Genomic DNA, 16151 nt, shown 5'->3' with positions numbered 1-16151 from the left:
ACGGGGAGGATGACGACGGAGGTGACGACGAAGGTAACGACGCCGCGGAGCGTACCCGAGACGCGCGAATCGAGTTGAATCGAATCGAGTCGAGTCGGGTCGCGCGGCGTCGCGTCGCGTCGGGTCGGATCGGGTCGAGGTGAGTCGAGTCTCGGGTCGAGTCGGGTCGGGATCGTGTCGGCCGAAGGTAGGGGCTAGGAGAGGAAAGGACAGGGGTGAGAGCAGTGGCGCCTGGGGTGCGTAGGTTGCCTCGGAGGCGCGGCCGGGCCAGACCACGCCCGACGGTGACGTTCGTCGACGGCCACCTTGCGAGCACTACCAATCGCGAAGCTGAACGCGGTTTCTGGTGGGGATGTGCAGGACGGTGGCGCGCATGAGTCGGTTCCACCGAGCGGCGGTCCGGGAGCCTCGGGAACCTCGAGCGAGCTGCGAGGCGAGGCAGTCAGTCGCTCTCAGCTACGACATGCATAACGCATGAGAGAGCTCGAGCGAGATCTTTTGCGAGCCGTCGTCGTCTCTCCTCTCGCGCGCACACACTCTCTCTCGCTCTCGCGGCCACACACTCGCGCACGGGAGAGACTGAACCGTACGCGAGGAAAGCGTACACGCGCGCACCGCCGGAGAAGACGCCACCGTGAGCACCTTTTACTCGTCTGCTGTGCTGCTCCTGGTCCTGGTGTGCTCGTCGCTTCGCCAGCAATCGCCAGTAATCGTCAGCAATCGGCAGCCGTGGATTCGCGTACCCGCTGGAGGATAAACCCGCTCGTGTACCGGTCCAGCGTTCTCGTCGGGTCGCGTCCGCGCCGAATCTCGGCCCGCGAGTGTCGCGTCGTGCTTCGTTTCCGACGAGGATCCACGAGTTTTCGTACGGTCGTCAGTGATACCACCGCCGGTGATGAGTGATCCCCGATAAAGAACCGATCGACCGTCGCGAGTGATCTACTTGTTCGTACGTGACCCGGGTTACCCGAGCTCTGGTGTCGGGGTGTCCGAGAGACCAGTCGGGTCAGGACGCGGTGAGACCGTCACCGACGGGGACACTCCCCGGAGGACTCGAAGCCACCTTCGTGGCTGTCCCTTGTTCTCGACTCCGCTGTCACGGATTTCCTTCGGCGGTCCGGCAAACTATGGACTACGAGTTGTTCGCACGCGCAACCATGTCGCTGATCAAGGATTTCGAGTGCCCCCGCGAACGATGGACTGTGCGCTACGTGTGACTCGTAGAGATAGAGAACAACAAGGACTCTGAGGATCTCGCAGGAGCTTCACGTTGGTGATCGTATAAAGTTTGGTGCGAGGATTCTAGACGTTGTATGAGAACAGTGATTACCGACGACGATCCGAGGAAGCGCAGAGAGCCAACGTCGGCGGCGAGAAGGAGCAGGAGAAGGAAGAGAGTCGAGGGGTGCCCTGTCGGGGCAGCCCGATTCGGGTGATCGTCGGGAGCGTGGCCAGACGTTGGACAAAACATCGAGAAACAAGAGAGCGGGTTTCGCGAAACCTCGGACGAGGGGAAGTAGATGGCCGCTACCACGTACATGCCGATTGGTAGCGCAGTGTCGTCCGAGCTTGATGGTGGTTCGGGTACCGGGATCGGGATGAACATCGCCGTGGGTGGCTACTCCTCGAGCTCGCCTCGCAGCGCCGCCGACGCCGGGGAGATGAAGTACATGCCGGCGCCGCAACATCATCACCATCATCATCATCATCACCAGGTGACGTCGTCCCCGTCGCCGAATGGGCTCTCGCACCCGACGGCGTCGCTCTCGGCGGCGAACCCCTGGGTCAGCCTGCAGCCGAGCAGCGACCACTGGGCGTCCTCGATGGGGATGCATCACACCAGCCATCACCCTCATCATCATCCGCACCAGACGAATGCCGGGCTGGACGTGAAGCCCTTGGCGGCGGCGGCGGCGACGGCCGCGGCCGCGGCCGCTGCGGCCAACGACCAGTCGATGCACCCGCACCGCGGCGGGCCCCATCAGTCCCCTGGCATGGCCTCGCCGCATCCTTGGCACGCGCCGGTCGTCCCGTCGGCGCATTACAATCCGTCGGGTGGCGCGGCCTCGCCCACCGCCCTGCAACAATACCACGCCGCGATGAACGGCATGCTGCACACGCACCCGCACCAACACCATCCCCAGCTGCACAACCACCAGACCGGCCTGCATCCGAACCTGAGGGACCCGGGCTCGCCGGTCGGCCACGCGCTCCACCCGGGCCACGCGCACGACCGGGACCATAGCGCCGGCGAGGACGAACAGCCGACCTCCGACGATCTCGAGGCGTTCGCGAAACAGTTCAAACAGCGGAGAATCAAGCTCGGATTTACCCAGGCGGACGTCGGGCTCGCGCTAGGTACCCTTTACGGGAACGTCTTCTCGCAGACGACGATATGCAGGTTCGAGGCTCTGCAGCTGAGCTTCAAGAACATGTGCAAGCTGAAGCCGCTGCTGCAGAAGTGGCTCGAGGAGGCGGACTCGACGACCGGCTCGCCGACGAGCATCGACAAGATCGCCGCCCAGGGCAGGAAACGGAAGAAGCGCACCTCGATCGAGGTGTCGGTGAAGGGCGCCCTCGAGCAACACTTTCACAAACAGCCGAAACCGTCCGCCCAGGAGATCACCACCCTCGCGGACAGCCTGCAGCTCGAGAAGGAGGTGGTCAGGGTGTGGTTCTGCAACCGACGGCAGAAGGAGAAGAGGATGACGCCGCCGAACACGCTCGGCGACGGTATCATGGAGGGCATGCCGCCCGGCCACCAAGGACAGGCGGGTCTGCATCAGGGTTACCATCCGCAGGATCACCTCCACGGCAGCCCCATGGGCCACAGCCACAGTCCGCCTATGCTCAGTCCTCAGGGTCTCACGGCCCACTCGTTGGCGGCCCACTAGCGTTCGCCCGGGCCTCCCCCGTTGGGCCTTTCGATAACCTCGCAGAACTCGGCGAACAATCATCCGGTGGCGTCCTCGCCGCCGGACACGCTCCCTCCGTTCTATCACCACTACCTGCAGGCGCGGACCGGCAGCTACTCCACCAACTCGTAGCCGTGGTCGCAGAGCGGTCTAGACGCGACTCGTTCGCGATATTCGTGCTTCTGAATCGACGCGCCCTTTGAACGAAGGGAGCCTTTGTTTATCCTGGACGGCACACAGCTTGCACACCGAAACGAGCCACGATCCTTCAATCGCTCGTGATTTGTCGTCGCGCGAGAAGAGTGCGCGCGTGGGTGCGTGCGTGCGTGTGCGTCCGCGTTGAGGGAGTTGGTTCGCCAACGTCTCTCGTCGTCGAGATTTAACGGGGTTTCACGAGGCCGAGCCCGGATCATCGGGGAGGCTTGTAACCGGGCACGATTCGACGGTGAATCGTGCCTGCACCAGACAGACACCGTCTCGGTATCGTCGTCCAGCTACGCCAGGGAGTTGTATCGTGTTCTTCATCGTCTCGAGAATCACGCGACGGGGACCAGAGCGGCGCACAGTTCCTGTTGTCCACCATCGAGGATCGAGCATTGTTTGCTCGTCGACGTTTTCCCCGTGATCGATACCTAACCCCCTGTGTCGGAAAGTGCGTAACTCGTCCGCGGTCGACTCGATCCGTCCGTTTTCATACCCGTTCGTTCGTTCGTTCGTCTCGAAGGACCCTCCGTGGTTTCGCCCACGCCGTCGCCGTTGTCGTTGTTTTGTCGTTTTGCGACGGTGAGAAAAATCGACGGGGAACGAAAACGAGAATAAGTGCGCGCTCGAGGGACGTTTTCTGTGCATCGACGAACGACGGGAAGCCGTCCTTCGGGGATAAGCGACGGATGGACGGACGGACGTACACGGCCGTGTATATAATACCGAAACAGAAAAACGAAAGGAACACGCAGCCGGAGGCGAAGAGCGGTGATACGTTCGAGCGGGATTTGTTCTCGGCAAACCCGCCGGATGATGTAACATAAGTAAATATGGACTGTAAATAATGTACTAGATAAAGCTAGTAAGTTAAGTGTGAGAGCGCGCAAGCGTCGACGTTTGTTCGTTCACATCGTCGTCTTCGTGGTCGTCTTCGTCGTCTTCGTCGTCGTCGTCGTCGAAGTCGTCGTCGTCGTCGTCGTCGTCGTCGCAGCCGCCACCGACGGGCTCAGGAAAACGCGAGAGTGGTTCTGTTCTCGAGGCCCGTCGGAGGATCGAGGGAGCTGCGAGGAATCGAGAGAAAATCGGATGGGAACGACGCCGAGCGCTCGCTATGCTCTCGAGGCGCCGCGGCAAAAGTAAACGAAAAGACATAAAAGAACAAAAATGGACACGCGTGACGAACGGGGAAAAAAAAGAGAGACGCGCGTGTCCGGAAACGTGTGCCGAATCCTAGCGACAGCGGAACCCCCTCGCAAAGAAAAACCCCTTCTGTATAAAGAGTAAGTATATAGATATATATATGAACAAATATATATATATATAAAAAAGAAAACAAGTGAAATATATGTGTATAAACGTGGCGAGGATTCCGTGTACATGAGAGAGAGATAAATTTATAGCGAAGTCGAGAGAGGTCGTGGCTATATACATGCATACATACATGATATGTATCATTTGCGATATGTTTCGAAAGGCACCGTTCCGCGAAAGAGAGTATTGTAAACGACGAGGCAGGTCATCATTATTTTGTCGCTATTACGATGGTTTTATTATTATTGCTACTATATTATTCGCCGTCTCTTTATTGTCATTTATTATTATTCTTTATTATTACCGATTATTATTAATATTACTATTACTAATGTTATTATTGTCTTCTGTTGCCCGGAGGCTAATCGCAGAGCGAGAGTCTCGCGTTGATCCGTCGCCGCCGGCCACCGAATCGCCTCTCTCTCTCACACACTCTCTCTCTCTCTCTCTCTCTCTCTTTTCCTCCGCTTCTCGCCCTTCGTCGTCTCTTCTTTTCTCGCGATTATCATCAAAATTCCTCGCGGCCGGGACCGTTCGTGAAATTCCGTTGTCACGCTCTGCGATTGGTAGCGCGATTTTTCCGCCGGCGAGCAATCGATTCCGGTTGTCGTCCCTCGACACGACGGGTCTCGGCGTCGCGATGGCGGACCCGTCGCTTTTTCCCTCCCCCGTTCTCGCGATTGGCTGTACACATTAGGATTAGAACGACCACGTCGCTGCGACGCGTCGCGCCGGTCCGTCGATCCGTCCTGGATCCGGCGAAAATTCATTCCCGATCGTTTTTGCACCGTCTGACAGATTCTCCCTCGCAAACAAAGCTCGCCGCGACGTTCTTACCAGCTGCCGGTCTCTCGACTCCTCATTCGCGAAATTAATGATCGCTTTTGAACATCCGAAATCGATGTCCTCGTTCTCAAGGAACCCAGTTGTTCAATCCCGCTTATCATTGCCAAGTGTCTTGGTATGTTTGTTAACAAACTTTTTCTTTTAATTGTAACGTGATCTTTGTTTTATGCAAGCACGAAGCGAGCACAACTCAAGAGAATCTCAGTCAATCAGGAAAGGCAAATTTTCTTCGCCGGTCTCTGCACCGCAGAGTCGCGCATTCCCGTTTCCAAAATTGCTCGAACAACTAAAGTTACTGCAAGTTGCAGACTCCTCGGTATACATCTACTCATCTTCAGCTTGGAACAACGTGAAAATTTTCTTCTTTCAATCTCTGTATCAGAGAATCAGACCTTCCCATTTCTACTCCGAAACAAGTTATTGCAAATTATACGATAGACACAATGATCTACGAATTAATTTCTCATCTCTATCTAAAATTCGTTCAAACAAACCGCAAGGACAGTTGCAGTGATACGGACAAATAAAATTGTTTTAACCTTCCTTCGAACCAGGTGAAAAAAAGTGACACCCTGAATCGTGTAGGGTTAATCATACCTCGAACATTGTGCGTCTGCAAATATGTAATTTCACTAAGGGTACACGTTAAAATGGTTTTTCATCGTTTCTCAAAAAGAACAGACTTCGATCAAATTTGATATTTCAATTTATTATATTAATAAGAAAAACATTAAAGTTCGTCCACTTCTGACTGACGTCGCGACACGATAAGGCGCAACGTCTTATCTTCGGCTAGCCAGAAACCCAGGCCGCTCGCGTGTACTTTGCAACACAATCCTGCAGTTTTAAAACCGCGGAGATTAATTTCACACCGCATGGTTCGCGGAAGATTAAGAGAAACTTAAATTTCATGGTACAGATCATCGTTACTCACAGCTGTTAGTATCTGCTCGAAAATCGTTTAAACGAATCGCAAAGGCGGCCGCAGCAAGACGAATAAAGCAGCTGCAAGCGAATTCCGAGATATCGATCGGCGTTTTTCGCGAAAAGCCGTAGCAGTGCGACTCCAGCAGGTTAACACCGATCTCCTACGCCGCGTTTCGCAACGAATAGGCATGTCGTCGCCGAGCGTACGCGTCCTCGGGGCTCCTTTTTTAACGCCTTTCGTCGCGTAGGTGGTCACGCGGTCCGTTCCCCAGTCCCTTCGCTTTTTCTCGCGGCCGATCCTCGGCCGTGGGCCTTACTCGGTGCTTGTGATCGTCCGTGGCCCGGGTACAGGCCGTCGCATGTACCGCGCGGGCCTACGCAAAACGAAAACGCGCGGCCCTTTTGCTTTTTATTTTCCGGTAGGCTCTCCGCAGGGTGTTCCGAGTATTGAGAAAAGGGACGCGGGGCTTGTTCGCCGCTGCTGTTTTCGATCGGCTCCGATTCCGGCTCTCCGGCGCGGAGAAAGAAAGACAAGAACCAGCGCCGCGTCCAATGAATTCCTCGAGACACGCGCGAATTATGCGAAACGCGTACGCCCGCGAGACGATCCTTGACGCGATCTGCATAAGCGAGCGGCTTTAGCGGGACTCGCCGCGATCGCAGTCATTGTTTTCTCGAACCCTGATTCCTCGTTAGAAATTTTTCCGATGTTCGTTCGCAACCACCTCGCAATTTGCGATTGGCAGAAACAGACGCCGAGCAGGATCGGTCGTTGTAGAACCTAAGACCTCGCAATCGATTTCACAGCGCTCGAAACGCCATCGTCTTTTCGATAAATTCCGCGGCGACTCGATCGACTCGATATCTCTTGTAAATTGATCGCATTCGATGCCGCAACTTTGCTCGTCCCATAAACGTTCGCGACTGTGACAGCACCATGTCCGACCCGTCGCTTCGGGATCTATGCCGTTCTAGGATCCCGAGCAGAAGCTTGCCTTCCGTGATCTCAACGTTACTTTGTCATCCGTTTCACGGCTGTCGCCGCGCGATTAGCATTTTTTCAAACACCGATGAGGATTCCGCCGCTTGTTTAAAAGCTCGTAAAATCGCTGTCGCGCGCGGAAACGATCGCGCGGGTCCCTAAAATCCATGAAATCCTCGTCGTGTTCGAATAAAAGCCGGGAACAGGTGACACATTATCGTTCGAACGGCTCTATCGGCGAGTTTCTACGAGTTTAATAAAGGGTGGCGACCGTAAAATCGGGCCGAGGGCCCGACGGTGGATAGATCCGTGCGGGGTCCGACTCGTTATAACGCGCTTAGGGCACACAAATCGCCGCTCGTTTCCGTGATCCATCCACATTCTTGCCGCTAATGATAGGTTCCCCGCCGCTGACTGGAATCCTCCGCCTCGTTAGACCGCCGATTCCCGAAAATCGGGAGGTCGTACGGATTTCACGGGGGGTTGAAACGACGATAGGGGGGCTCAGGGGGGCATTCGTACCCCGGATTTCTCCGGAGTGCGATCGATACGGCTTCGTTAGGCGACAGCTCGCGGAGTCGAGGCTCGGTGTCGGGATTACGCGCGTTATCGGCGACACGGTTTCCGTGATTATTTGCTCAATTGGCCGGAGAGTGGCGGCGCTTCGCGCGAGTCCGGCCTCGGCCATCGTCGGATCGACTTTCGTAAAATTTTCCGACGCTCGATTAATCCGCGAAGCACCATCGAAAAGCAGTCGGCGAATCGATCTCGAAATTCTCATGAATTTTTGCCGAACCTTGACTACTCGAGTTTTTTGGCGTGAAATTGATCGGATTCAGAAACATTGAAGAAATAAATAGATAAACTTGCAAATTCTTTCAGGGCATGACATTGTTTCGTGATATTGTGTTGAATCTCGTGGAAGCAGACAAGGGACGATAAACGCGAATCTTCTCTATGATAATTTGATTGCTCGCGATTGTAACTAGTCTCGCGACGTTTCCGTTTTGCCTTTCTTATTGTGATTTTCCGGAGAGAGAAAGAGAGCCAGGGGTTCGTGGCGAGAGGCGCAATCGAGGGTGATCCGCCGAGCCGACGAAATCGATCGCGACCACGTTGTTTCGTTAATTTTTGGTCCGTTTGTCGTGTCCGTCTCGCCGCTGCCCGGATCTCCCAGTTTTCGTTGGGGATCGACTGCTCTCAACTATTTGCCTGTTTGTTTCGTTTTATTAAAGCTGTATATCCATCTGGGAGAAGTCTGTTTATGGCAAATACTTGCGAGCGGTCAGCCGCGCTAAGGCGGACAGGTCGCGACGTTCTCGTCGGCGCGACGAGCCGCGCGGAGTCCGCGCCGGACTGCGCGGAACTGCGACAGGATGCGCGCTCGATGTGTTGTACATAGGCGAACGAGTAATGCGGGGAAACGATAGTGAACGACGGTCGAGGCGTTTTACAAGCGAGTGACAACGCCGACCGTTGGGCGAACGAATTAAACGAGCAATCGGGATCGAAGAGCTCGGTCGGATCGCGAGGACGGACCGAAGATCGCCGCCGATCACGAGTTCGGCTGTTCCCGCGAGATCGACGATCGACCTCTTCGATTTTCCGATGTTTCGGTGACGCGCGCGAACTTTTCTGCGTCGGCGACGATGCCTGTGCTGTGTGTGCTTGTGAAATGTGTGCGGTGCGAGAGAGGACGAGAGAAAGAGAGGGCGTGAATGGCCGTGAGAGAGAGACTGCGAGAGACAGAAGGCGTGTAAAGATACTTACAATTAGATGTACGCGAAGCACACGCGCGTAGCAAGATTTCGAGAAAACGATACGAAAACGCGACACGCGAAAAACGATACCCGGATACACGCGAACGAATCAATTGTACACAGCTCCTCCTTCTCCCTGTATATTATTATAATTAAACCTTAATTATTATTAACGTAAAATAAAGATCTGGCGAATGGTGGTGACGTTTTGTTAGAATGGCAGAAAACTAAATTACTACTGAATTTTAATTAATAAACGACATGAAAGTAATACAACAACAGAACTGGCGTTTTCTTTTCTTTTCTTTTCTTTTTTTTTCGTTTCTTCACTTTCGTTGCACATCCACAACCAATCTACACCTGGCGGACACTAGATTCCTTTCGGGATGGCGACAGGTTATTATCGACTACTAATTCATTTTCAAACTGTCACTCCGGCGTGACTGTGTCTCGCAAAGTCGTCGACATCAAGGGGTTAAAGAATGTCCAACGTTTTCAAAATGGCATTGGAACAATTTTCGAAACCTCGCGATATTACAGAAAATCCTTCTAAATTGAACACGTCGCGACACGATGGTTAGACGCGCGAGCCACGCCCGCGTTAAACGTTAATTAGCGGCGTCGCGTAGCCGGTTTAATAACAAACTACGAAAATCTGTGCCCGGCACGCTCGGCATCCACGATATCGGTCGGCCTTTCTCGGTCCGCGAGCATCGTTCTCCACACGTAATTATTGGCCGCGTTATTGGAACGGCCGCGGAGGAACGCGAGCGCGACCGTTAATCATCGCGGTAGTTGATGCGACAAGTGAAATAATTAGTCGAGAAAAAGTCCGGATCGGCGAAACGTTGCGTAGCCAATCCCCTTCGAGCGATGATTTCGTTACTACCACGGAACTGGCGTAATCCCCGGCCAACCATGATCGATTTCTAGGACGGCTCTTGACGATCGCGCACTGTTCACGGAAACTTCTGGTTTCGTTTCTCCCCGATTTCGATTCCTCTGGCTGCTGCTCGCTGTTGGTTTTGGCCCTTTGCCTTACGACGACCTGTTTCAGAACCACAAAATTTACCAACCACTTTGTTTTCCATCATCGCGAATGTAGAACATCGGATCAAGTGGCACGTTCCGAAATCTCGCGGCTAGATTGCAATGCAAGATGTTAAACTACACGTGTGCCGCATATTATAATAATAATGAGTTTTATAATAACTTTTAAGTGGTCGACGCGAGGCCCATTTGTTTCAGTGTGTGCTTAATAATGCAGGAGTCGCACAAGCGCGGATAAAGTACAGTGACTTAACGCTAGTTTTACGGAACCCGTCAAAATGACGAGTAATGCGGGGAAACATTTTGATTTACGATTATTCAGATTGTGAAGATACATTTACGAGTTATTTATACAATATAATTGTTACTTGCGGCAAATATTATAACACTCGTTGAACATCAGAATTATTTAGTGTCTTATTGTTGCATTTATAAATTAATATAAAACATGCTATGCTTTTAGTGCTCTGTAAATCTAGCGTCAAAACTAAGAACTTAAATATAAAACTCGGGGAAGAGAATGCATAACATTTTTAATTAGATTATGCGAACCGGCGAACAACACTATGGTCGGAATGCTTGGAGGAAGTATAGGAATTACGAAAAAAATCTAGTTGATCGCAGTATCGGTTTGGGACTATAAATAGACGTATTAGGTCATTAAAGAATCAATAATGTGTCCTATGTAATTTTGGTAAAAAAAAGGAGAATGTTTCATAAGACGTCGAGCTGGTGTCTAGAAATGAAGCTTCTGAAGAACTTCCATTTTGCAATGTTTCCGTCGATCTCTTCAATCGCACTGTTCAATTGACAGCGTCTCTGGCGATAGAAAAAACATACCCCTTGGCAGTTTTCGATCTAAAAAAAGCGAACGAGCGCGTCAGAGCGGATTTCCGAGCGGATTTTAACGAGGATTCGTAATAGCCCAGCGTAAAGCACGTTTTCCTTGTATCGCTGGCAAGTTTCTCCAATCCGCTGATGCGCCGAAGGATCCGCGAAGATAGTGACGCGCGAACGGTTCATAAACGGCGCGATTCATTATGATTCATAGCTGTTCCCGCGGTTCGCGGACGCGGGCGACGTCGATGCGCGCACGGCTTCGGATTAATTGTCGCTCGTTTAATTCTTTCGCGCGCCAGGACATCGTCGTGTCGCGTCGGCGAGATTCAGCGGCGCGTTAATCGATACTCGGCAACACGGCGAGCGATTATATCGTTTAACGATCCTCCGCTGGAACGAGGTCGAAAGAACCCTCCGCGTTCTTCGCGCGGTGGATCGGCGCGTACAATTAATTCGCACGGTTTCCGCGGGAAGATTTCGATTTTCGCGGCCCGTCGAAACGAGATTGCATAATTGCGGGACGGCTGGCCGTTTCCAATCTCGCGGCCACGGTTCCATTCGACCACGAAATAATTGGAGGTAGATCCCGGCTGGTCCAATTTTTGCTCGCGATCATCGCTCGGTTCGAATCGTGCCGGTCGCTCCGGGCCGGAATCCTAGCGTTACGCAACGTCTTTCGACTAGGGACGATGATCTACTTTGCACAGCTGGCGAAGACGTCGCCTATCTGCCGATCGATCGACGCTTCTGTATCGATAACGTTGCCTCGCACGGAACCCGAAAAATATCCGTCGATCTGGGGGAGATCGACAGCAGCGTCGCTAAAACGACGGTTCGGCTTCTGTTTAGATTCTCAGCTACGTTGAACGTCTTCCGGCAGGGCTCTTGGATCCTTCGGTTCAAATGTCTTGCGCAGAATCGACACATCATCTCGGTTGCACGAGGGTGATGCAATTTTCGATTCAGAGATTCGCAACATACAGATTCCAAAGTCACGTCTGGGACGAATTGTAAATTGTCGGTTTCGGTTTTATTAACAGAATCCTTTTGATCTTGCGGGACGGCTTTAACGCGATAGTTCGGCAGTGTTCAACACAGTCGTTTCGGCGATCGTTTACGTCTTCATTATTTGGCTTTTTCCTTTTTAAATCGCGTTATGCAAACATATTTAATGTCACCCGGGTCGGGCGAATTGCTCCACCATCACGGTTGTAAATCAGCAGCGATAAATAACGAGCCACCATATCACATAGCAATAAATCAATAGGACCGTGTACGTGGTCGTTTCGGCGTTGAGTAATAATTTGGACGTCCAAGGACGCGTTGCCATCTTTGAGACAGTGTTGCAATTAAATCGGCGAAATTTCTGTGGCCCTAATTCAGTGGCCGGGAGCTGGAAGATTATCCATGGACTGGCGGACCGATATGCAAATCGTTAAGCTGCGGATCTTCGTGCAGTTACCCAGGAAAACGGATCTCTGTGTGTTATTTTTAATAGTATACACGAGTGACGTAAGTCACATTTTCGACAATTTTGATTCGCGCCGTGAAACGTAATTGACATGTACGTGTCAAAATGTGAAAAAGAAAAATGCTATAAATTGATAATAGTGACTCTAAATTTCTTAATAGTGACTCTAAATTATTGTAACAACAAATTTGATCGGTAAACAATACACACGTTAGTAAACAACAACGCTCCTTGTTTCTCACAATAAGGAAAATGTGACTTACGTATTATTCCAAGCTACTCGCGTGTTCTCTCGCATTTCATAAACATGTTAACGTTCTGGTAAACTGTTTAAAAGATCTCGAAGCCTCCTTTGCATTCTAAGCGGAGAAAAATCTGCGTCATAGCGATCGAATAAACAAACAAGTTTACGTAAAATATAACGCTCTCCGATCGGGACCGGCTATCTGTACCGATCGTCTCCAGTCCCAACGTTTGGCGGCGCTGTTTCCCCCCCGAGTCACCGATCTCGACCGGTTCCGAATCGCGCAACCAATTGATAAATCGTTGAACACAGCTTGCTCGATCATCGGCCCAGACGATCCAACATCGAGTTAACGTCGGCGACCGCGTCCGCAGATTCTAGATAAAGGCTCCTGCAGGACGATCGAATAAATTCTTCCGTGCTCCATCGATCCGAGGAGGCGTTGCTGAAAGGTGTCGCGTTACGATCTTCCTAGGAGTCTGGATCGCGGCGTGATCGCGGTCCAACGGCGATATTAATAATCGAACGAGCGATCGCCGGGAAACCAGGAGGCGCTGGCTGTTCTGCGGGTACGCAAACCAGTCCGTCGTTTAACAGATTTACCGGCAGTCTAGACCCGAGAGCTATAATGATCCGGTGCTTGGGAACGAAAGTGTACATAGTAGAAACGACCTGGTGGCGGTTCGGTAACCGGCAGCGGCAACGAGCGGCTCGAAAAGCGACAGCAGACTTCCGATAGCTTGTCCTCTTTACTGGCTCCGATCTTTGACCCAGAGAAGGCTGGAGGTTTGGTCAGGTGCACGAGCTAGCGGTTCTTGGATCCGTTTGAGCCCCTGTTTATCAATCCTCGTTAAGCACGCGGGGACACTGATATAGGTGATCTCTCCAAGTCGTAATCAGTACGGAATTTCTTATTCGATAATTGGCTCTTTGAATTTGCCGGACATCGTTTCACCGTTATTTTCGTTAGATTTTCTCTTACCTCGTAGGAACATTTGTTCTTCGAAGCGACAGTTGAACGTAGGAATCGATGAGCGACTGCAATCCGATCATCCAGAAATATTTAACGTTAGCGGGTGTACGATTGCCGGATAGCTTCTTCAAGGCGAAAAGATTTCTATAATAATCGCTATTTTTGCACGAATAAATTAGCTTATACTTTTCAGACGTAGTAAAATATATGTGAAAAACCATAAAATCCGTTGATTCAATGAAAAAACTGTACTAAGAAGGTAAAGAAAATAACTCTGTAAAAAGAAACTTATCTTTTAGGTCAAATTGAGTGAAAGTTGTCACGCGACCAGCTACCAATCGCACGCGAATGATCGAAGAAGGTCGATAGAAGAAGATGTTTCGTGACCAAAGGGTGTTGCTACAATGTGCACCGGTCCACCTGCACATTTTGATTCCGTGAAATTCCCGGGTCGCCGGCTGATTAATCCATGAAACGACGTTATCCCGTGTTATCGATCGCGGATCAGATTGAGACCATGGCGTGCGTTCACGCTCGGACCTCGAGGATATCGCAGCGGACAGGTGAACGCGGATTAAAGGCCATTCGAACAATTGATTTAACGGTTGTCCGTTCCAGGCCGGCAAAGTTGATTTCCCTCGAAACGCGATTCGAACAAAGAGAGTGCCCCCTCACGTACCGCAAGCAACGACGCCCCGCGTCCCTCTCTCTCTCTCTCTCTCTCTCTCTCTCCCTAACATAGCGTCGGTATCTTGCCAGTTAATCGCGTGCTCCTTGCCATGCATAATTAAAGGCAATTCGCGCTTCCACGTAATAATCGGACTCGCGTGGATGCGCTTCGAAGCAGCACGAGTCAGGCTCGACCGGTGCCGGGGCCGTGCGCGCGTTCGTCGCCGCTCGCAGGAACCGGAAACGCGTGTCCGCCGCCGCGATCAACGCCTTTATACGGCCTGGAGATGTCCGGTCTACGATGGTCCGCCGGAATGTCTAACCTCCGTGGCCTTTATCGCCTGTTTCCGCAGAGAACGCCACGGGAGCACCGTTTCCGGCCTATCGCGGCCCTCGCCTGCGGTGCCCGGGTCTGGTGCGACCCGCAGTTTACCCGCGACTACCTGATACATACCGTTTCACGTCCACTAAATTCTTCGATTCTTAGACAATCGGCAGTGTGCGAAAGCCTGCGGAACTTCGAACGAGGATATGTTTGTTCTCGCGGAGGATGATCTGTGAGAGTGGAAATTTGTAATGCGTTATGCCAGTCTCGTCGCGGAACAACGTGAATGACACTTTGGTTGAAGTACTTTTAGTTAAGAGTGAATTGCACTTAATGTTAGAGATCCTTGAACGTGTCGTTTCTAGACTGTGGATCTGCATGCTAAATGAGAATGTTCTCAGTCAATTATAAGGAATAATGATATCATGATTTGCGATTTTAATTGGTCGACAATAGCGTAACAAATTTGTCCTTAAATTTGTCTAGCGTTCACAGATGCATAAGACCCGCAGTCTAATCATTAGACGACGAGATAATATTTATGCGAAATGAAACTTATGAATATCGATTGCAGAACGTTGGAGCCGAGTGCAACGTTCGCATTCGCATACGTTACATTCGCAAGAGAAATTAATACATCCGGATTCTCAGTTTCCTTCAATCTTTTCATTACTTTAAACTTTGCCTGTACATTCTTGCCGTAAGTGCATAAAATCCGCAGTCTACTAATCGCTACATTAGAGAGAGAGAGAGAGAGAGAGAGAGAGAGAGAGAGAGAGAGAGAGAGAGAGAGAGAGAGAGTAGTAACTCCACCTTGTCGCGATACCGTCGCGAAAGCGTCGCTGAATAGGCTCTGTCGGTTCTAATTGCTGTTACAGTTTCAAAGCAGCCCGACGCACGGGGCGTATTGTGATTCGCGAGACCATGATTGGGCCGATCGGAGGGTGGCGCGAGGGTTAGGTCTCGGGAAATAGAAAAAGGATATCGGCGAGAGGAAAAGGCGCGAAACCAGGTGTCAACCAGGAAATCGTCGGATGGTTTCACTCGGTTGGTGCGTGACGCGCGCGAACAATGAGCACCGTGGCGAAAGGGGGTGAAACTGTCAGGTGGTGGGGGGTCGGTTCGCAAGGACGACGACGCATCGTGACACGGGTGAGGGAGAGGAGTAGAGCGACGAGGCGCGAACCGAGGCAGCGGTAAAAGGGGTTAGACAGTCGTAGAAGGGAGAGAGGAGGAAGAGAGAGAGAGAGAGATTGCGATGGAATAATGGGAGAGAAATGGAAAGTAAGGGAAACGGTGATGGAAAACGCATACGGATCCGGGGACAGCGACCGGTAAGGAGAAACCGGATAAATGGGGAGAAAAAGAAGGAAAGAAGAGGGACAGACGGGTGGGCGAGAGGCTCGGGGGGAGGGGAGGAGGAAAGACAATCGGAAGGGTGGAGGAGAGGCGATTCGAGGGGGCAGGGAAATTGGAGCCGGCGGAGACGAGGGCGCAAGCGTGAGCTACCCCTTCGAGCTACCCCTTCGAGAAGACATGCGCTCTCGGAGCGGCCTAGCCGCCTCCTCGTCCCTCCTCCAGGCTTCCGTCTTCCACTCGCCGCAGACATTTCGTTCACACCTACCGAAATTATC

The 16151-nt window shown here is 52.0% G+C and overlaps 1 protein-coding gene across 1 annotated transcript in view; it reads left to right on the top strand.

Annotated features, from left to right (window-relative positions):
• The first annotated feature begins 401 nt into the window (after nt 1–401).
• The window catches only part of vvl (ventral veins lacking), a 50548-nt gene continuing 34798 nt past the window's right edge, over nt 402–16151 (top strand). The window contains exon 1 of the mRNA XM_033469522.2: nt 402–4399. Within this exon, the coding sequence (XP_033325413.1) occupies nt 1521–2894 (1374 nt within the window). The 5' untranslated portion in view covers nt 402–1520 and the 3' untranslated portion in view covers nt 2895–4399. The remainder of the gene's footprint in view (nt 4400–16151) is intronic.

Source organism: Megalopta genalis, chromosome 10, assembly GCF_051020955.1.
Source record: "Megalopta genalis isolate 19385.01 chromosome 10, iyMegGena1_principal, whole genome shotgun sequence".
NCBI classification, from domain to species: domain Eukaryota; kingdom Metazoa; phylum Arthropoda; class Insecta; order Hymenoptera; family Halictidae; genus Megalopta; species Megalopta genalis.
This window is presented reverse-complemented; position numbering and strand designations above follow the sequence as displayed.